The sequence below is a fragment of the Carcharodon carcharias genome, chromosome 3 (genome assembly GCF_017639515.1).
Source record: "Carcharodon carcharias isolate sCarCar2 chromosome 3, sCarCar2.pri, whole genome shotgun sequence".
Taxonomy (NCBI): Eukaryota; Metazoa; Chordata; class Chondrichthyes; order Lamniformes; family Lamnidae; genus Carcharodon; species Carcharodon carcharias.
In genome coordinates this window covers 186,957,675-186,980,182 of record NC_054469.1, presented here as the reverse complement: position 1 = coordinate 186,980,182, position 22,508 = coordinate 186,957,675, and the positions used below count along the sequence as shown (strand labels likewise).

The window sequence follows — 22,508 nt, the reverse complement described above, 5'->3', positions numbered from 1 at the left end:
GTACAGACCATCACTTTCCAATCCTTTCCTGATAGGTCACTTGACCTGAAACTTCAACTCTCTTTCTCTCCATAGATGCTGTGTCATGAAGACATTAAAGTCTATAATATTATTGGAAATTGTATTTTTAAAAATAGAGTTTAGTGGTGTTTGTGTCTGTGTCTTTGTGTGTGTCTTAATTGGATTAAAGCCAGCTAGCTGCTTTGATGTATAGAAAGAAGTAGGTTTTAAATGGTATTTAGATAAACATGAGGAAGTTTAGAAACAGGTGTCAAGGGGGAAATTTGCATTTTTAAATAAAGCATTCAAAAGAACGGGTGAAATCTTACACCTAGCTAAAAGACGCCAAGGATGTGTTTTTTTTTCAGTTTAATAAAATTGGTGGAACCAAAGGATGTTATCGTTAGAAGAGGTAAAGTTAAAAACCTAGTAATACAATGAAAACTTTACATTCAAAGAGAAGTATATGTATAAAGAAGAAAGGAGATTGTGTGTAAGGGAGAAGCATCTTAAGAGCCATCAAATGTGAGAAGCCTCCAGCCTGTTACGCCTCAAGTCTGTCTGCAATGACCCCGAGCTGAAACTAATTTTGAATGCGGCTGTCCTGGCAGGGTGTGCTCTGCCAGAGGTTTTTAAATCTATGAGTTTTACAGTCGCCTTAACAGTGGTGTAACTGAAAGTCAGATTAAATTGGGGATTTTTGTAGTTATTATAGTAGTAATTTTGTAGACATGTGTGAGCTTATAATTTTTATTGTATTAACAAATGTTTAATTTAGTTTTATATTAAAAAAACACTTGTTGAAACTCAGTGGTCTTATTACTACTAAATTCAAAGCCTGCATCTCGAAACATACAAATTGCAACAATAGATTCTGACAGTTGTTCCAAGTTTCCTGCTGAGATTTGAACAATTCAGCCTTTACCATTGGCTCTGACATAATATCTCTCGGACTGGAGAATTTTAGTTGTGGGGAACAAATGGATAGGCTCAGGTTGTTTTCTTTGGAACAGAGGAGGCTGAAAGAAGACCGAATTGATTTTTATAAAATGAGGAGGAGCCTAGACAGAGTTGATAGGAAGGCCCTATTCTCCCTTGGTTGAGGGGGTTCATATCCAGGGGGCCTAGATTGATGCTAAGTAGGAGTTTTAGAGGGAATTCAAAGGGAAATGTTTTCACCAAGAGGGTGGTGGGGATCTTAAACTCACCGTCTTAAGGGTGGTAGAGACAGAAAGCCACATAACATTTTAAAAAGTACTTGAATATGCAGTTGAATTGCCATAACCTTGCTGTAACTTACAAGGGTACGGACCAAGAACTAGACAGCGGGATTAGGCTGGATGCTACTTGTCGGCCAGCGTGGACACAATGGGCTGAATGGCCTCCCTCCATGCCGTAAATTTCTATGATTTGATTGCATTACCACCACTATGTACATCACTCTTAGGTTACCAATGCAACCTACCAAATGCCTCAGTCTCTAATTCACTGATAAGGCAATATTATTTTCAGGTCCAAAGGGTTTTTGTAAAGACATATTGTACAGAGTGAAAAATCCCAAACATATTCAACATTAAAACATACAAACATAAAACACTGGAGGTGTATATTGGATTGGGCATTGTTATGCTGGAAAATTCTAAACTACAGCAACTAATTCCAATTGTTAGCCTTTAGCATTACATTATCTAAGAAAAATAATTTTAAACATAATCTAGAATTCATTGGTTATGCATAGATAAACAGCTGTAATGCCTAGGACCAGGGTAATGTTTGGAGAATCTAAGATAATTAAATTGGTCTTCCATAATTATTGCAACAAATACATCTAGCAAGTGGTTCTATACAATGCAATCATTTTTGCTCACAGGATATCTTCATGATTTTGCTTAAAAATAATTTGGTATTGTGCTTTTTGACATAGATTATTAAAGACTTTACTATCATTTAAAATTATTTTATGGGTTTAAAGTCCACATCTGTTTACTACCATATTTGAGTAATAGTATTAGCCTTAATATTAAAGGCAATTGAAAGAACATCCTGTAAGATACTGAGTTCCAGTAAACAAGGGAAATGTTCCCAAAAATATCTTAGATATGTTCATTTTTACTTTTTTAATTTCAAAGTTCATTGTTCTCCATTGGCACCTTACATCAATCCAAACCAAACATTTCAAAGTGTAATCACTGTTCCATCTTCTTCAATGCCTCCTCTACTGAGAGCTAGGCTATGCCTTGCCTCAGCTTTGATTGCGCTCAATGTTTTAAGTATATTTCCATTATTTTTTCTAATGGATCCATTGAATGTCAGCTCCTTTTGCAGTCTCTGACTCAGATTACCAGCATTCATTCGTGAACTGGTGAAGGATGAAGATGGCAGTTTAACTGGAATGCTCTGTGGTTCACTACAGCCCTCAATAATAATGTCAGCCTCCTCATCACTGTCATCTTCAGGATTATAGTTCTGCACCACATGGGCCGAGGGTAGGCTATGATGGCTGGCTGTACTGTCATTGGAATGGCCAGAGCTACCAGACATACGGCTGCTGCGGTTAACATTGTTCCTCTGGTTCACTGGCTTCACTGTAATGATAAGGTTGTGACTGTTGGCAATCATCATGTCTGTAGCTTGATCAAGTGTCTTACCCATCACTTCAATCCCATTCACCTCCAGGACCTCATCATTAACAGCAAGGAGGCCCGTACTTTCAGCTAAGCCTCCAGGCACGAGCCGCGAGATGAAGATACCTGGAACTTTTTCTAGTCCATGAGCAGTCACCCTCACACTTGTGCCATCTCGAATGTAGAATCCCAAGGGTTTTTCACATCCATGCTTGTATAATCGGACTCTCCGGTGAGTTTCAGGCAGAATATCCACATCAATGATGGAAGAGACAGGTCTGAAGTCTTGAGGAATACTAATGCTGAGGTGAATTCGTTTTCGGAGGGTATCATTACGGAGACCACCCAAAGGTTTTTTCTTTCGTGTCAGTGAATCTGTGCCAAAGAGATTGTAGTCTACCTCTTCTGTAAAAGTTGAAAAAAAAAATACTAAGAAATGTTTAGAAATTGAACATAATATACAGAAAGACTGAAACATGTCCTTAACATTTAATTAGATTTTGGATAAGAATGTATTTTCAATGCAAAAGATGGTTTAAAACTTATTTAAATAACATTTGAATATAAAAAGTCTACACCCTAAAGTCATAATATATTTTCATTTTTTAAACAGCAATTAGAACAATACTACAAATTAGACAAGGAAAACATTATATCAACAAACTTATCTGCATATCCATTCCAAACTAATTTTATGTTTCAGAAATAATACTATATAGTCCTATCTCATAATGCCAACTTTTAAGCAGTGAAAATTCTTTAGGTTTATCACTTAAGATTTATTAGAGAAAAGAAATGCCCTTACTATGAATTCTACATTCAATCAATCCCCTTTTGTGATCTCATTACTATGAACCAGCCTGGAAGCAGATTAGGGTCACATTGTGCTACTGACAAAGTATGTGGCATACTCAGCCAGTAGCACACTACCCTTTGATCAGGTGGATTGTTCAGCTTTGGCCACAGCTGATTTAACGTACCAAGCCTTGGGAGCCATCAGAAATGAAGCCAACTAAAATTGATGCACCTGAATGCACTAGGTTTTTGTGTCCCCATCATCTGTTAGTACAGGTACTTGATCCAAAATCCTGCTGCTCTCTTAGGACACTAGCAGCACCCTTAAGATCCCTAATTGTGCACACAAACATACATAGGGTTAGAAGTTGATTTAATCTCACATGATTGAAGTTTTTGTTTCCTTTTTATTTATATACGGATTGTGGATTTGTATTGTAGTTAGAAACAATGAAAAGGTTAATTGTTTATTCCCATGATACCCATCAACTTCCTTTAAGGTGTAGGATGTGAGGTTTCTCCCTGTTGACTTATTTTTGTTGCCACATTGTGAAACAAGGTAACCAAGACAGTCTTGAAATAAGTACTGGGACAATTGGACAGAATGATAAACATGTTGACATCTGGATAAAAGCAAAATATTGCAGATGCTGGAAATCTGAAATAAAAACACAAAATGCTGGAAAAACTTAGCAGGTCTGACAGCATCTGTGGAGAGAGAAACAGAGTTAACATTTTGAGTCCATATGACCCTTCTTCAGAGCTAAAGAGAAGTAAAAATGTGATGAAATTTCATCACATTTCTATTCTTTAGCTCTGAAGTTTAGGGGGGTGGAGCAGGTGAAGCTGGAAAGGAGGTCAGAGATAGGTGGGGGCTAAGGAGAGATTGATAAAGATGTCATAGACAAAAAGACAAGGAGTGTTAATGGTAGTGGTAAGAGCTAAAGGAGGTGCTGATAGTGGCATAAAGGTAAGAAAGCAGAACGTGTCAATAGCAGAACAAGGGTCAGCACTGTGTGAAAGAACATGGAACAAATAACAGATGGCCCTTTTGGGGATGGGGTGGGGGGAGGGGGCAGCAGTTGGGGAAAATGAATAGAAAAAGGGATTTAAAAAAGGGGATTAAACAATGAATAAAAATGGAAGTAAGTAGATAAAAAAATAATTTTTTTTAAAAGGGGATTAAAAAAGGGGTGAAGATAGAGGAGGGTTCACGGTCTAAAGTTGTTGAGCTCAATGTTAAGTCTGGAAGGCTGTAAATTGCCGAACCGGGAAATGAGGTGCTGTTGCTCCTGTTTGCATTGGACTGTGTCGGAACATTGCAGCAGGCCAAGGACGGACATTTGGACATGAGAGCAGAATGGTGTGTTGAAATGGTAAGCGACAGGCAGGTCTGAGTCATGCTTGCGACAGAGCGAAGGTGATCCGCAAAGCAGTTGCTCAGTCTGCTTTTGGTCTCCCCAATTTAGAGGAGACCTCATTGGGAGCATTAGACCAAATTGAAGGAGGTGCAAGTGAAGCATTGCTTCACCTGAAAGGAGTGTTTGGGCCCTTGGACAGTGAGGAGGGAGGAGATAAAGGGACAGGTATTGCACCTAAGGCAACTCGTGGGAAGGGAATGAGGTGTTGGGAGTGATGGAGGAATGGACCAGTGTGTCCAGGAGGGAACGGTCTCTACGAAATGCTGACAAGGGGGGTGAGAGGAAGATGTGTTTGGTGGTGGCATTGTGCTGGAATTGGTTGAAATGGCGGAGGGTGATGTTTTGAATGCAGAGGCTGGTGGGGTGAAAAGTAAGGACAAGGGGTCCCTATCATAGTTCTGGGAGGGAGAGGAAGGTACGAGGGCAGAGGCGCGGGAGATGGGTTGGACATGGTTGAGGGCCCTGTCAACCACAGTGGTTCGGAAACCACGGTAAAGGAAGAAGGAAGACATGTCAGAAGCATCGTTTTGGAAATTGCATCATCAGAATAGATGTAACAGAGGCAAAGTAACTGAGAGAATGGGACAGAGTCCTTACAGGAAGCAGGGTGCGAGGAGTTATAGTCAAGGTAGCTTTGGGAGTCGGTGGGCTTGTAGTGAATATTGGTGGACAGTCCATCACCAGAAATGGAGACAGAGAGATCAAGGAAGGGAAAGGAAGTGTCGGAGATGGACCATGTGATTGTGATGGAGGGGTGGAAATTGGAAGCAAAATTGATACATTTTTCCAGGTCCAGCCGAGAGCATGAAGCGGCACCAAAACAGTCGTCGATGTACTGAGAAAGAGAGTTTGGCGGGGGGGGGGGGAGGGGGGTGCTGAGTAGGACAGGAACAAAGAAATGTTCCACATACCCCATAAAGAGACAGGCATAACTGGGACCCATGTGGGTACCCATAGCCACACCTTTTCTTTGGAGAAAGTGAGACAAGCTTAAGGAGAAATTGTTCAGTGAGAGAACAAGCTCAGCAAGACAGAGGAGTGGTGGTGGACGGGCATTGCTCGGGCCTCTGTTCAAGGAAGAAGTGGACAGCCCTCGGACTATCCTGGTGAGGGATGGAGGTGCAGAGGGATTCTCTATGTTAAAATCCATCTGCCACTTTACCGCCCACTCTACCAACCCATCTATATCGTTTTGGAGATTATGGCTATCCTCTACACTATCTACTACTCGGCCAATCTTTGTGTCATCTGCAAATTTCCCAATCATGCCCCCAAGTTCACCTCCAAATTGTTGATATATAACACAAACAGCAAGGGTCCCAACACCGAGCCCTGTAGAACACCACTTGAGACAACTTTCCATTCGCAAGGGCATCCATCAACCATTACCCTGTTTCCTGTTACAAAACCAACCTTTATCCAGTTTGCCACATTACCCTGAATCCCAAGCGGCTTTTACTTTCCTGACCAATCTGCTACGTGGGACCTTGTCAAATGCCTTGCTAAAATCCATGTGCACAACATCTACTGCACCACCTTCATCAACCCTTCTTGTCACTTCCTCAAAGAATTCAATCAAATTTGTGAGACAAGATCTTCCTTTAACAAATCCATGCTGACCATCCCTGACTAGTCCATAAAAACAAAAAAACTGCGGATGCTGGAAATCCAAAACAAAAACAGAATTACCTGGAAAAACTCAGCAGGTCTGGCAGCATCGGTGGAGAAGAAAAGAGTTGACGTTTCGAGTCCTCATGACCCTTCGACAGAACTTGCGTTCGAGTCCAAGAAAGAGTTGAAATATAAGCTGGTTTAAGGTGTGTGTGTGGGGGGCGGAGAGATAGAGAGACAAAGAGGTGGAGGGGGGGGAGGGGGGGTGTGGTTGTAGGGACAAACAAGCAGTGATAGAAGCAGATCATCAAAAGATGTCAACGACAATAGTACAATAGAACACATAGGTGTTAAAATTAAAGTTGGTGATATTATCTAAACGAATGTGCTAATTAAGAATGGATGGTAGGGCACTCAAGGTATAGCTCTAGTGGGTTTTTTTTTATTTTTTTTTATATAATGGAAATAGGTGGGAAAAGGAAAATCTTTATAATTTATTGGAAAAAAAAGGAAGGGGGAAACAGAAAGGGGGTGGGGATGGGGGAGGGAGCTTACGACCTAAAGTTGTTGAATTCAATATTCAGTCCAGAAGGCTGTAAAGTCCCTAGTCGGAAGATGAGGTGTTGTTCCGCAAACTGGAGGAACAACACCTCATCTTCCGACTAGGGACTTTACAGCCTTCCGGACTGAATATTGAATTCAACAACTTTAGGTCGTAAGCTCCCTCCCCCATCCCCACCCCCTTTCTGTTTCCCCCTTCCCTTTTTTTTCCAATAAATTATAAAGATTTTCCTTTTCCCACCTATTTCCATTATATAAAAAAAAACCCACTAGAGCTATACCTTGAGTGCCCTACCTCCATTCTTAATTAGCACATTCGTTTAGATAATATCACCAACTTTAATTTTAACACCTATGTGTTCTATTGTACTATTGTCGTTGACATCTTTTGATGATCTGCTTCTATCACTGCTTGTTTGTCCCTACAACCACACCCCCCCTCCCCCCCTCCACCTCTTTGTCTCTCTATCTCTCCGCCCCCCCACACACACACCTTAAACCAGCTTATATTTCAACTCGTTCTTGGACTCGAACGCAAGTTCTGTCGAAGGGTCATGAGGACTCGAAACGTCAACTCTTTTCTTCTCCGCCGATGCTGCCAGACCTGCTGAGTTTTTCCAGGTAATTCTGTTTTTGTTTTCCTGACTAGTCCATGCCTATGATCTATGTAGAATTATTAAGAATTAATTATTAAGCAGAAATAAAATTACTTCAACAGGTAAGATTAAACAAAGTGGAGACCACTGGCAAGCATTCACATAATTCAATTTCACTTTGCTGTCTACAATTCTGCCTGTTCACTCTATCCTGTAGGGATTGTGGACAATTAATTGGCAGACTTGACAGTTCAACAACACAGTAGCTTTCACCTATGCGTGGCCACCAACAAACAAAACCAAAGGATTGACAACTGTAGAGGCAGAGAGAGAGGAAAAATTATCATGGGGAAAGAGGAAACGGCAGAGACAATTAACAAAGGGAGACAGTCACCCCTAAAAGTCAGGAGGCAGGCAGCTGGGTGAATGTCAGGAGAGGGAAGGGGAATAGACAGAAAGAGCAGAGCACCCCTGTGGCCGTTCCCATCAACAATAGGTATACCGTTTTGGATACTGTTGGTGGGGTCGACCTACCAGGGACAAGTTGTAGTGGTCGCGTCTCTGGCACCGAGGCTAGACCCTCAGCTCAGAAAGGAGGGAGGGAAAAGTGGAGAGCAGTAGTGACAGGGGATTTGATAGTTAGGGAGACAGATAGGAGGTTCTGTGGGAGAGATCGAGAATCCCGGATGATCTGTTGCCTCCCTGGTGCCATGGTCCGCGATATCTCGGATCAAGTTCTCAGTATTCTTAGGAGGGAGGGTGAGCAGCCAGATGTCGTGGTCCATGTAGGGACCAATGATGTGGGCAGGAAGGAGGAGGAGGTCCTGCAAAGAGAGTTTAGGGAGTTAGGTGCTAAGTTGAAGGACAGGACCTCCAGGGTTACGATCTCAGGAGTGCTAACCGTGCCACGTGCTAGAGAGGCTAGAAATAGGAGGATAATGCAGCTAAATACTTGGCTAAGGAGATGGTGCAGGAGGGAGGGCTTCATGTTTCTTGACAATTGTGCTCTGGTCCAGGAAAGGTGGGACCTGTTCCGACGGGACGGTTTGCACCTGAACTGGAGGGGAACTAACATCCTTGCAGGTAGGTGTGCTAGTGCTGCTCCGGGGCGTTTAAACTAGATTTGCAGTGAGAAGGGAACCAGATTGTTAGAGCAGATAGCGAGGTGGAGGAGGATAAAGGTCAAGCGAGGAATGCATGTATAGACAGAAATCAACGGTCCATACGTGATAGAAATGTTCTCAGGTGCATCTATTTCAATGCAAGGAGGATTGTCGGAAAGGCAGATGAGCTTAGGGTGTGGATTGGCACATGGGATTACGATATTATTGCTATTAATGAGACTTGATTGCAGGTGGGGCAGGACTGGCAGCTCAATGTTTCAGGGTTCCGTTGTTTCAGACGTGATAGAGGGGGAGGGATGAAAGGGGGAGGAGTGGCATTACTAGTCAGGGAAAACATCACAGCTGTGCGTAAGCAGGACAGCCCGGAGGGCTCGTCTACAGAGGCCATATGGGTGGAGCTGAGGAATGGGAAAGGTGTGACCAAACTAATAGGGTTGTATTATAGACCACCCAATAGTCAGAGAAAATTGGAGGAGCAAATCTGTAGAGAGATAGCAGACCAATGTAAGAAACAGAAAGTTGTGATAGTAGGAGATTTTAACTTTCCACATATTAACTGGGATTCCCATACTGTAAAAGGGCTGGATGGCTTGGAGTTTGTCAAATGTGTTCAGGAAAGTTTTCTAAATCAATATATAGAGGTACCAACGAGAGAGGATGCAATATTTGATCTCCTGTTAGGGAACCAGACAGGTCAGGTGACAGAAGTGTGTGTAGGCGAACATTTTGGGTCCAGTGACCACAATGTCATTAGTTTTAAGTTAATTATGGATAAGGACAGGTCTGGTCCTCGAGTTGAGATTCTAAACTGGAGAAAGGCCAATTTTGTGGAAATGAGAAAGAATCTAGGAAGAGTGGATTGGCATAAGTTGTTTTCTGGCAAGGATGTGTTCAGTAAGTGGAAGGCATTCAAAGGCGAAATTTTGAGAGTGCAGAGTTTGCATGTTCCTGTCAGGTTAAAGGCAAAGTTAACAGGCATAGGGAACCTTGGTTTTCAAGGGATATTGGCGATCTGGTTAAGAAGAAGAGAGAGGTGTATAGCAGGTATAGGCAACAAGAAGCAAATGAGGTACTTGTAGAGTATAGAAAATGTAAGAAAATACTAAAAAAGGAAATCAGGAAGGCAAAAAGAAGACATGAGGTTGCTTTGGCAGATAATGTGAAGGTAAACCCGAAGGGTTTCTACAAGTATATTAAGAGTAAAAGGATAGTAAGGGACACAATTGGTCCCCTTGAAGATCAGAGTGGTCGTTTGTGTGTGGAACCTCACGAGATGGGGGAGATCTTAAACAGTTTTTTTGCATCAGTACTTACTCAGGAAACTGGCACAGTGTTTAAGGAAGGAAGGGAAACAAGCAGTAGTTTCATGGAACATATAGAGATTAAAGAGGAGGAGGTGCTTGCTGCCTTACAGCGAAAAAGTAGATAAATCCCCCGGGCCTGACATGATATTCCCTCAGACCTTGAGGGAGACTAGTGTAGAAATTGCAGGGGCCCTGGCAGAAATATTTAAAATGTCCTTAGCCACGGGTGAGGTGCCGAAGGATTGGAGAGTAGCTCATGTTGTTCCGTTGTTTAAAAAAGGCTCCAAAAGTAAACCAGGTAATTACAGGCCAGTGAGCCTGACGTCAGTAGTAGGTAAATTATTGGAAGGTGTTCTGAGAGATCGGATATATAACTATTTGGACAGCCAAGGGCTGATTAAGGATAGTCAGCATGGCTTTGTGCATGGTAGGTCGTGTTTAACGAACTTTGTAGAGTTTTTCAAGGAGATTACCAAGAAAATAGATGAAGGAAAAGCTGTGGATGTTGTCTACATGGACTTTGGTAAGGCCTTTGACAAGGTCCCACGTGGGAGGTTAGTTCAGAAGGTTCAGACACTTGGTATCCATGGAGAGGTTGTAAACTGGATTCGAAATTGGCTGTGTGGGAGAAGACAGAGAGTGGTAGTGGATGATTGCTTCTCAGACTGGAGGTCTGTGACTAGTGGTGTGCCTCAGGGATCTGTGCTGGGACTATTGTTGTTTGTTGTCTATATCAATGATTTGGATGATAATGTGGTGAATTGGATCAGCAAGTTTGCTGATGACACTAAGATTGGAGGTGTTGTGGACAGCGAGGAAGGCTTTCAAAGCTTGCAGAGAGATCTGGACCCACTGGAAAAATGGGCCAGAAAATGGCAGATGGAATTTAATGCGGAATAGTGTGAGGTGTTACATTTTGGCAAGTCAAACCAAAGTAGGACATACACAGTAAATGGTAGGGCACTGAGGAGTGCGGAGGAACAAAGGGATCTGGGAGTTCAGATACATAGTTCCCTGAAAGTGGCGTCACAGGTAGACAAGGTTGTAAAGAAAGCTTTTGGCATACTGGCCTTCATAAATCAAAGTACTGAGTATAGGAGTTGGGATGTTATGGTGAGGTTGTATAAGACATAGGTGAGGCCAACTTTGGAGTACTGTGTGCAGTTCTGGTCACCTAACTACAGGAAGGATATCAGTAAGCTTGAGAGAGTGCACAAAAGATTTACTAGGATGTTGCCAGGTCTTAAAGAGTTGAGTTACAGGGAAAGATTAAACAGGTTAGGACTTTATTCCTTAGAGCGTAGAAGAATGAGGGGAGATATGATAGAAGTTTACAAAATTATGAGGGGTATAGACAGAGTAAATGTGAGTAGGCTCTTTCCACTTAGATTAGGAGAAATAAACACGAGAGGACATGGCTTTAGGGTGAAAGCCTAAAGGGGAAAGATTTAGGGGGAACATTAGGGGGAACTTCTTCACTCAGAGAGTGCTGAGAGTGTGGAACGAGCTACCACGTGACGTGGTAAATGCGGGCTCACTCTTAAGTTTTAAGAATAAATTAGATAGATACATGGATGGGAGAGGTCTGGAAGGTTATGGACTAGGTGCAGGTCAATGGGACTAGCGGAATAATATTTCGGCACAGACTAGAAGGGCTGAATGGCCTGTTTTCTGTGCTGTAGTGTTCTATGGTTTTATGGTTCTAAATAAATACTTTGTGTCTGTCTTCACAGTAAAAGACGCAACTTATATACCAGAAATAGAAGGGCTAATAAGAAAATTATAGGGTAAGGTCACATTAACAGTGAAAAAGTATTAAGAGAAATTTAAGGGACTAAAATCCCAGGACCTGATTCTAGGGTTCTGAAAGAGATAGCTGCAGGATAGTGGATGCGCTGGTTAGGATTTTGCAAAATTTCATATGAACATATGAAATAAGAGTAGGCCATTCGGGCCCTTGAGCCTGCTACTCCATTCAATCAGATCATGGCTCATCTGTTTGTTTCGAGTTCTACATTCCCATCTAACCCCAATAACGTTTAACTCCCTTGCCTAACAAGAATCTATCTACCTCAGCCTTAAAAATATTCAGTGACATTGTTTCCACTGCCTTCTAAGGCAGAGAGATCCAAAGTCGCACAACCCTCAGAAAAAATTTCTCATCGCTGTCCTATAAGTGGCCCCTAGTTCTGGATTCATCCACAAGAGGAAATGTCCTTTCCACATTTACCTTGTCAAGACCAGTCAGGATCTTATTTACTTCAATCAAGTCATCCCTCACTTTATTCTAAACTCCAGTAGAAACAAGCCCAGGCTGTCCAACCTATTCTCATAAGACAACCCCCTCATTCCAGGTTTCAATTTAGTAAACCTCTTCTGAGCTGCCTCTGGCACATTTACAACCATCCTTAAATAAGGAGACCATGATATGCAGTCTCACCAGTACCCTGTATAACTGAAGCATTACATCTCTATTTTTATGTTCAATTCCTCTCAAAATAAAGGATAGCATTCCATTAGCCTTCTTGATTACATGCTGTACCTGCATACTAACTTTTTGTGACACATGCACGAGAACACCAAGATTCCTCTGCACCTCGGAATTCTGCAGTCGTTCTCTGTTTAAGTAATACTCTACTTTTTTATTCTTCCTGCCAGAGTGAACAACTTCACATTTTTTCAAATTATATTCCACCTGCCAAATTTTTGCTCACTCACTCAAATTATCTACATCCATCTGCAAACTCCTTCTTCACAACATACTTATCTGTCTTGTGTCGTCTGCAAATTTAGCTACCATGCCTTCACTTCCCTCATCTAAGTCATTGATGTAAATTGTACAAAGTTGAGGCCCCAGCACAGCTCCTCCCTGCAGGACTCCACTCGTCACATCCCTCCAATCAGACGAAGACCTATTTACGCTTACTCTGTTTTCTGCCAGCCAGCCAATCCTCTATCTAGGCTAATATGTTATCCCAACACCATGAGCTTTTATTTTCCATAATAACCTTTGATGTGGCACCTTATCAAATGCTTTCTGGAAATCCAAGCACAGCACATCTACAGGCTCCCTTTATCCACAGCACAGGTTACTCCTTCAAAGAACTCTAATAACTTGGTTAAACACGATTTCCCTTTCACAAAACCATGCTGACTCTTTCCAATTGCCTTGTATTTTTTTAAGTGCCCAGCTATAACCTCTTTAATGATCAACTCTTAACAGCTTCCCAATGACAAATGTCAAACTAACTGGCCTATAGTTTACTGTTTTCTGCCTCCCTTCTTGAAGAGGGGTTATATTTGCTACTTTCCAGTCTGATGGAGCCTTCCCAGAATCTAGGGAATTTTGGAAAATTAATACCAATGCATCTATCATCTCATTAGCCCCCTCTTTTAAGACTTTAGGATTAAGTCCATTGGGACCTGGAGACTTGTCAGCCCATAGCTCCTCAGTTTGCTCAATACCGCTTCTCTAATGATTATAATTTCACCAAGTTCCTCTCTCCCCTCCACCTCTTGATTTACAGCCATTACTGGACTGTTTTCTATATCCTCTGTAGTGAAGACAGAAGCAAAATATTTGTTCATTTCATCTGTCATTTCGTTATTATCTATTATTAGCTCCACATTCTCACTCTCTAAAGGACCAACATTCACTTTACCTCCTCTTTTCCTGTTTAAATATCTGCAGAAACTCTTGCTATCTGTTTTTACATTTCTAGCTAACTTCCTCTATACTCAATTTATTTCTCCTGATCACCTTTTTAGTCAATCTCTGCCATTCTTTATATTCTGACCAATCATCTGACCTGCCACTCATCTTTGCGCACTTATATGCTTTTTGCTTAAGTCTGATGCTTTCCCTAACTTCTTGCGTTAACCACAGATGGTGGGCCCTCCCTTTAGAATTTTTTACAGTAGAAATATACTTATTTTGAGTAGTCTGAAAAATCCCCTTAAATGTCTGCCACTGCTTCTCCATTGATCTATCCCGTAGCCTAGTATCCCAGTTAGCTTCAGCGAGCTCACTTTCATGCCCACATAGTTGCCTTTATTTAAGTTTAAAATACTAGTCTTAGAACCACTCTTCTCCCTTTCAAACTGGATGTAAAATTCCATCATATTGTGGTCACTTGTACCGAGAAGTACCTTTACCCTTAAGTCATTAATCAATCCTGTCACATTACACAATACCAAGTCTATTATAACCTGTTCTCTGGTTGGTTCCAGAACATGCTGCTATAAGAAACTCTCTCAAAAACATTCTATGAACTCCTTATCCAGGTTACTACTACCAATCTGATTTTTTCAGTTTATATGTAGAAAGTCACCCATGATTATTGCCGTCTCTTTGTCACAAGCACCCAATATTTATTTTTGTATACTTTGTCCTACATGGTGGTTACTGCTAGGGGACCGGTAGACCACTCCCATTAGTGACTTATTTCCCCTACTATTCCTCATCTCCACCCAAACCGATTCTACATCCTGATCTCCTCTAACTATTGCACAAATGCCATCCTTGATTAACAGTGCTACCCCTCCACCTTTACCTAGCTTCCTATTCTTCTTGAAGGTCATATACACCTCAATATTCAAGACCCAATCCTTGTCATCCTGCAGTCACATTTCCATTATAGCCTAGACTCAAGAGCAGTCCTAACAACACCGCTATTCAAAAAAGGAGGGAGAGAAAACAGGGAGCTACAGGCTAATTCGCCTGACATCAGTTGTCAGGAAAGTTTCAGAATCTGTTAAGATTAATAAGCTTGGAAAATTATTGCATGATCAGGCAAAGTCAACATGGTTTAACAAAAGAGAAATTGTTTTTCTCAAATTTATTAGCTTTTTTTTGAGAATGTAACTAGGATAGATAAAACAGAACCGGTAAATGCAGTGCACTTGTATTTCCAAACGGCATTTGATAAGATGTCACACAAAGGTTAATACACAATTTAAGGGCTCATGAGGTGGGGTAATATATTAGCATGGATTGAGGATTAGTTAACAAAGAGGAGACACAGTAGGGGCATTTTCAAGCTGGCAGATATGTAACCAGTGGTGTGCCGCAAGGATCAGTGCTGAGGCCTCAGCTATTATCCATATTAATGACTTAGATGAAGAGACAGAGAGTAATATGTCTAAGATTGCTGATGATACAAAGCTAGGTGGGCAGACAAGCTGTGGGAATACAATGGAGGTTGCAAAAAGATATAAACAGGTTAAGTGAGTGGGAAAAAAGGTGACAGATGGAATATAATATGTGGAAGTGTGAGGGTATTCACTTTGATTGTAAGAATAGAAAAGTAATTTTTTTTTAGAAGGTGTGAAACTTGTACATAAAACTTTTTATGTTCAGAGAGACGTGGTATACTCACACAAGGGACAGAAAGTTAAGATGTAGGGACAACAAGCAATTAAGGAAGGCAAATGGCATGTTGGCCTTTACTACAAGGGAATTTGAGTATAACAATCAAGAAATATTGCTATTATTAAAAAGCTTTGGTGAAACCTGGAATATTGTACACAGTTTTGGTCTCCATATTTAAGGAAGGATATACTTGCATTGAAGGCAACACAATGAGGGTTCATTAAATTTGTCCCAGGGATGAAGAGCTGAGTAAAATGGGTCTTCATTCTCTGGGGTTTGGAAGGAGAGGTGATCTCATTAAAACATACAAGATTCTGAAGAGGCTTGACAGGGTAGACACAGTGGCTGTTTCCCCTGGCTGGGAAATCTAGAATACGGGGGCATAGTCCCAAAATAAGGGGCTGTTCACTTAGGGCTTAGATGAGGAGAAATTTCTTCACTCAAAAGGTTGCTAATCTTTGGAATTCTCTAATCCATAAGATTTTTGATGCTTCATCGTTGAATTTATTTAAGGCTGAGAAAGACAATTTTAGTGTCACAGGGAATCAAGGGATATGGGGAAAGAGCAGGAAAGTGCATTGAAGCCGAAGATCAGTCACGTTCATATTCAAGGACGGAGCAGGCTCCTAGTTCTACGGTCTTTTGTTTATTCAAGCAGATTTGTCTGTGGAAAACTTAACACTTTTATCCAAATTCTTCTATGGGATCTATCTTAAGAAGCAAGCTGAAAAGTGACAAATAACATTCATGCCATATAAGTCTCAGTCGACGATAATCTCCAATAACAGGGTCCAACCACCTCCCTCGACATTCAATGGCACTAAAAAGAAAGAACTAGCATTCATTTAATGTTTTTCACAACCTCACATTCCCTCATGGGAATGGTAGCATGGTGGAAATGTTAATGAACTAATGAGGCGTCTGGAGATATGAGCTCAAATACTACAATGGCAGCTAGGGGAATTTGAATTCAATTAATTATTAGATTTATAATAACAAGCAATGGAGACCATGACATTAGCAGATTGTCGTAAAAACCTATCTGGTTCACTAATATCCTTTAGGGAAGGAAATCTGTTGTCCTTACATGGTCTGGCCAATCACAGTATTTTTACAGTACAGGAGGCGGCTATTCGTCCCATCAAGTCTGCAATGGCTCTCTGAAAGAGCATTCCACCTATTCCCACTCCCGTCTTATCCCTGTAACCTTGCACATTCTCTCTATTCAGGTAGTAATCCAATTCCCTTTTGAATACCTCAATCAAACCTGCCTCCACCACCCTCTCTGGAAGTTTGTTCCACACTCCAACCACCCTCTGGGTGAAAATAATTTTCCTCATATCGCATTTACTCCTTTTGCCAATTATTTTGAATCTGTGCTCTCTAGTTCTTGAAGTTCCCTTCAGTGGGAACAGTTTCTCACTATTTACTCTGTCCATACCCCTCAGGATCTTGAATACCTCTTTCAAGTCTCCCCTCAGCCTTCATTTCTCCAAGGAAAACAGTCCCAACTTCTCGAACCTATCCTCAGAGCGACAGTTCTTCATCCCTGGAATCATTCTTGTGAATCTCTTCTGTACTCTCTCCAATGCCTTCACATCCTTCCTCAAGTATGGCGCCCAGAACTGGATGCAGTACGCCAGATCACCTAACTAGTTTATTATACAAGTTCAACATGGCCTCCTTACTCTTGTACTCAATGCCCCTATTAAAAAGTCTAATATACTATGTGCTTTATTAACTGCTCTCTCAACATGCCTTGTCATCTTCAATGACCCATGTACATATACACCAAGCTCCCTCTGTTCTTGCACCTCCTTTAGAGGCTCTCACTTTATTTTATGTGTCACCATATCTTTCCTGTCAAAATGAATCACCTCACACTTCTCTGCATTGAACTTCATCTGCCTTTATCTGCCCAACCCACCAACATGTCTATGTCCTTTTGAAGTTCAAGACTAACACCACCACAGTTGACAACATTTCCAATCTTCATAACTGCAAACTTTGAAATCATGCCCTACACGCCACAGTCTAGGTCATAAACATATATCAGGAAGAGCAAGGGTCCCAAAACTGACCCGAGGAACTCCACTACAAAGTTTCCTCCAATCTGAAAACCACCCAATAATCACTACTCTCAGGCTCCTGTCACTCAGCTAATTTCTTACCCAAGTCCCTACATTCCCTTTTATTCCATGACCTAGAATTTTGCTCAAGTCTGTTGTGTGGCACTGTATCAAATGCCTTTTGAAAATCCATATACACTACATCAACAGTGTTTCCTTTATCAACCTTTTCTGTTACCTCCTAAAAAAACTCCAGCAAATTAAACATGATTTTCCCTTGATGAACCCATGCTGGCTTTCCTTAATTATCCTGCACAAGTCTAAGTGATTATCGATTCTATCCAGCACTATAGTTTCCAGTAGTTTACCTACCACTGAGTCAAACTGACTGGTCTGTAGTTGCCAGCTTTATCCTTGCACCCCATTTTGAACGAGGGTGTAACATTCACAAACAAAAACAAAAATACCAGGAAAAACTCAGCAGGTCTGACAGCATCTGCGGAGAGGAATACACTTAATGTTGCGAGTCCATATGACTCTTCATCAGAGCTGAGGGAACTGACTGAGCAGTAGGCAGATTATTGCTGAGTAAGTGTTACTTGATAGCACTGTCAATGATTCCTTCCATCACTTTGCTGATGTTCAAACGTAGAATGATGGGATGGTAATCAGCCAGGTTAAATCTGTCCTGCCTTTTAGGGCCAGATATGCCTTGGTGAGGGGTGTGACTAATTCTGGAGCACAAGTCTTCAGTACTATTCCTAGGATGTTGTCACAGCCCATAGCCTTTGCATGGCAAAGATGCACTGACATACCTATCTTCAGTCAATTCAATTCACTCTATATGATTTCACAAAACCATTGATGGTACTGGATTTGGCAAAGGCTGTGTGTGCCCTGACATCTTGGATATAGAACTGAAGACATGGTCCAGAATTAGCTGTGTTGCTAGTGAGTGAATGCCCTTTACATCAAGGCAGTATTTGACTGAATGTGGCATCAAGGCACGAAGGCACCATTTAACTAAGTATGGCACCAAGGAGCCTTAGCAAAATTTAAGTCAATGGAAATCAGGAGAAAAACTTCCCACTGTTTGGAGTAATACCTAGCGACACAGGAATATGGTTGTGGTTGTTGGAAGCCAATCATTTCAGCTCCAGAAAATTGCTGCATGAGTTCTTAGGACCAACCATCAATGAACTCCCCTCTATCATAAAGTCAGAAGTGGGGATGTTTGCTGATGATTCCTCAGATACTGAAGCAGTCCATGCCCACTTGCAGCAAGACCCTGGACAACATTCAGATTTGGGCTGAAAAGTGGCAAGTAACATTCATTCAACACAAGTGCCGGGCAGTGACTATCTCCAACAAGAGAGGGGAAAAAATAAAAGTTTAACTAAAGCAACTGTGATAGACCAAAAGTGGATAACTTGGGGCCACAATTTTCCTTAGGGATGTTAATAATGAACAGACCAATATTTCTGTAAATCAATGTCCATTACCATCCTCTATTCTCATTTGCCCCCCACACACAGTATTAAAATATTCAAGACACCTTTAACCACTGCAATTTTTTCCCTTTTGCCACCAGTAACAAGAGATTGGTCTGCCTGTAAAACAAGCAACTGATTTATATTTTTGACATAAGGTCAGCAACCTGAAACATTCAGTGTTTCTCTGTTCACAGATGCTGCCAGACCTGAGTTTCCAGCATTTTCTGTTTTTATTTTTTTTCTACCTGTCTTGAGTTGCCAAATATTATAAAACTGTAGTTCTGACCTGTTCAAAGGCACTGCAAATCTGAAAATTCCTAATGTGGTGGGAAGATTACTCATGTAGCATAGATCAAACAAACTACTGCCTTCACTCCAACTTCTGTACAACTGGGGATATGAAGATTGGAAAGTAGAATGGCTAGCAATTCGTAGCTACCAACAACCAAGTTATACACTGGTTCTACCTGTTGATAGAATTAAAGTGATTTTTTGGGAACAATGCTATCTTTTCAATGTACCTAAAGTAATAAATTTAAAAATAAAGTTTTGATTAACTGTGAAACAAAGCCTACCTTGGAACTTTTTACATAATCAAATGGCCACTGTGTACAACATCACATAGCTTAAACAAATTGCTCCAAATTTCTCTTCAAATTAATTTCAACTCCAAAAAACGCCATATATAAGATAGTATTACAACTGTCAGTATTAAATTAGAACACTGACGTTGTACCTTAAAGAACATTACACAAAAAATTACTGCATTACAGGGATACTTTTGATTGAGGACTGCAGATCTAAATAGTAACTGCTTCAGAGCATAAGGACACATTGATAGAAAACCACATGTGCAAACCAAAACACAAGAAATAGGCCAGATGGTAGTGCTCCCCAAACTTTTTTCTGCTGTGAGCCCCATCATGAAGACATGCTCTATGTCAAATAATGATTTTTAATCCACTGGCTGGAAACCTGAACTTGAGCTTTTAAAACACAGACTAAAAGTCACTTGATATCACAGGCCAAGTTGGCTGCCCCAATTTGCTTTAATATATTTTCCAATTGATTGGAATAGAGAGTCTGCCTGCAAAGCCCATGAAAATCAATGACTTTTAGGGAGTGTGAAGGATTCACATCTCTTGTCTTATTAATAAGGCATCTATGGCAATCAGCTGAGGTATTTAACTGCTGGAGATGGACCATTAAGACTAATCACTTGGGCAATGAAACCCTGGAAGATAGCTTTCCAGGCATGAGCTAATCAAGTTACTCTTGAAATATATGGGGAATGATCTTATTTGGATTCCCCTGGCAGTTGGCTGAGGAAGCTCACTTGACAAATCAAACTTTTGTATATTTTAAGGACATTTTCTCTGTCTCTCCCCCTGCCCAGTTCAAAGTCTCTGCCACTCCCTATTCCCCTTGATATTGTTTTCTGCCTGTAAGAGACCAATGTTTACTTTAGCTACTTGTTTTATGCTTGTAAAATCAGTCTCTAAATTCCTGGCTATTTATTCATTCTATTTTTTCTCTCATCAACTTTTGGTTGCCTTTGCTGGTTTCTAAAACTCTCCCAATCCTCAGGCTGAGCACCATCCTTGGCAAATCAGACATACTGCTATTCTTCGCAATGTTGTATGCCTCTTTTAATCTAATACTATCCTTACTTTCCCTAGTAAGCCATGGATGGATCTTTCTCGGTGAGTTGTTTTTTAATGGAACATGTTTTTGAGGAACGTTTAAATAATTCAAAATGTTCAACAATGTTTATTTGCCAGCATACGTTTTAATCTATTTACCCAATCAATCTTTGCCACCTCTCCCCTCAAACCTATGTAACTGGTTTTGTTTAAGTTTCAGATTCTTGCTTTGGACTTGAGTATATCACTCTCAAACTTAATGAGGGGAGGGTGGGATATTTTATGGAGCCCACAAGAGTGGCAACCACTATGAGTGGGTGACTTTGTTAAATAGAGTGTGAAATTTTGATTTCCCAACAGTAGGTTGAGATACAGAGATAAGTCAGCAGAGTTTACGGTGTGGCAGGCATCACGCAGGTCTCCGGTGGGTTGTTACTTATAATACATTTGCATGTCATGTATACTTATTAGCATGAAACAGTTTTTAATAAAGTCCTACCCTCAGGATAAAGTCAGCAGTGCATAAGAATCTTGTGGCACCCGGTACACGATTATTGAGAGGTTGCATGCATCAAGTCGACTTTGCGCAGTTTTGGTTTTCCTTGTTTAACTCCACAACACCAAGGGAGGGGAGCAGGAGAATGACAGCTTGCCTGGAGGCCTAGGTTGAGCAAGAATAAGTCGGTAGTCAAGGTTGGGGGTGGGGTTGTGCAGTGGGGTGAGGGGCATGGAGGGGTGTAAGTGAGTAAATGGGATCCAAAGGAGGTCAGAAGAGGGTGGGGTCAGGGGCATGGAGGAGTAAAGTGGGAAGGACCAGGCATCCTGAGTGTGGCGTAGTTGTTGAGGGGGAGGGGGAGAAAATGAGGTTTCCAAAGGCAAATAAAAATGAAATAACTTAAATTTTTCATTAATAACATGTCCTTGCTCATGTGACAGAGTGAGGGGACGTGCTTCATTACATTTTTATTTTTTAAATTATTTTTTCAGATATCTTCATCTCCCTGAGGCAGCACTTTGCCTCAGGGAGATTATGTAGCAAGTACTCATGCCCACACGCGAAGGTCACACTTGCCCAGCTCGCGCTGCTCCCCCCAACCCGTACAGGCGGCGGAGTACTACTGCTCGCGTTTCACACTGGACAGGCCTTAATTGGCCTGCCAGCATGAAGTTGCCTTCCGGGCCCGATCGTGGACAGTGGTTGGCTTCCTGGGTGCACGGGGAGTGCGCCCCTCCCGAGCCCGCAAGCCAAGGGCAAAATTCTGCCCAATGACTTCGAAAGCATAACTCATTAGGACTAATAACCCAATGGAAATAAGATTTTGTACAAATTCACCATGACAATTAAAACTTTTTTTTGTAAGTCCACATTTGGGGTTGGGGGTGGTGGAAAAAAGCGAGGTATTGTTAGCTGCTACCTTCAGAGAACAAAACTTGACCAAGAATTTATAAAGTGGAATTGCTTGCTGAGTGCATGGATTGTTAGCAGCTTGCATGCTGACGATGCATATTCAAAATAGTATTTGCATTAAACCTCTGACCAAAGAGCAGCAGTGCAACTGAATCTTAATGCAGGCAGAGAAAAAAGTAAGACTTACATTGATATATTGCTTTTCACGACCACTGGACATCTCAAAGCACTTTACAGACATTATTTTTTGAAGCGTAGTTACTGTTGTAAAGCAGAAAATGCGACAGCTAATTTGCACTCAGCAAACTCAGCCATGTAATAAAGACCAGATAATCTGTTTTTTGTGACGTTGATTGAGGACTAAATACTGGCCAGGACAGTGGGAATAACTCAAAACAAAAATAAAAATACCTGGAAAAACTCAGCAGGTCTGGCAGCATCTGTGGTGGAGCACAGTTAACATTTTGAGTCCGCGTGACTCTTCAACA

At 41.3% G+C, this 22,508-nt stretch overlaps 1 protein-coding gene across 1 annotated transcript in view; it reads right to left on the bottom strand.

Moving 5' to 3' along the window:
• Positions 1-387: 387 nt before the first annotated feature.
• LOC121276267 (partitioning defective 6 homolog gamma-like) overlaps positions 388-22,508 on the bottom strand; it is an 88,214-nt gene continuing 66,093 nt past the window's right edge. The window contains exon 3 of the mRNA XM_041184491.1: positions 388-3,029. Coding sequence (XP_041040425.1) covers positions 2,176-3,029 — 854 coding nt within the window. The 3' untranslated portion in view covers positions 388-2,175. The remainder of the gene's footprint in view (positions 3,030-22,508) is intronic.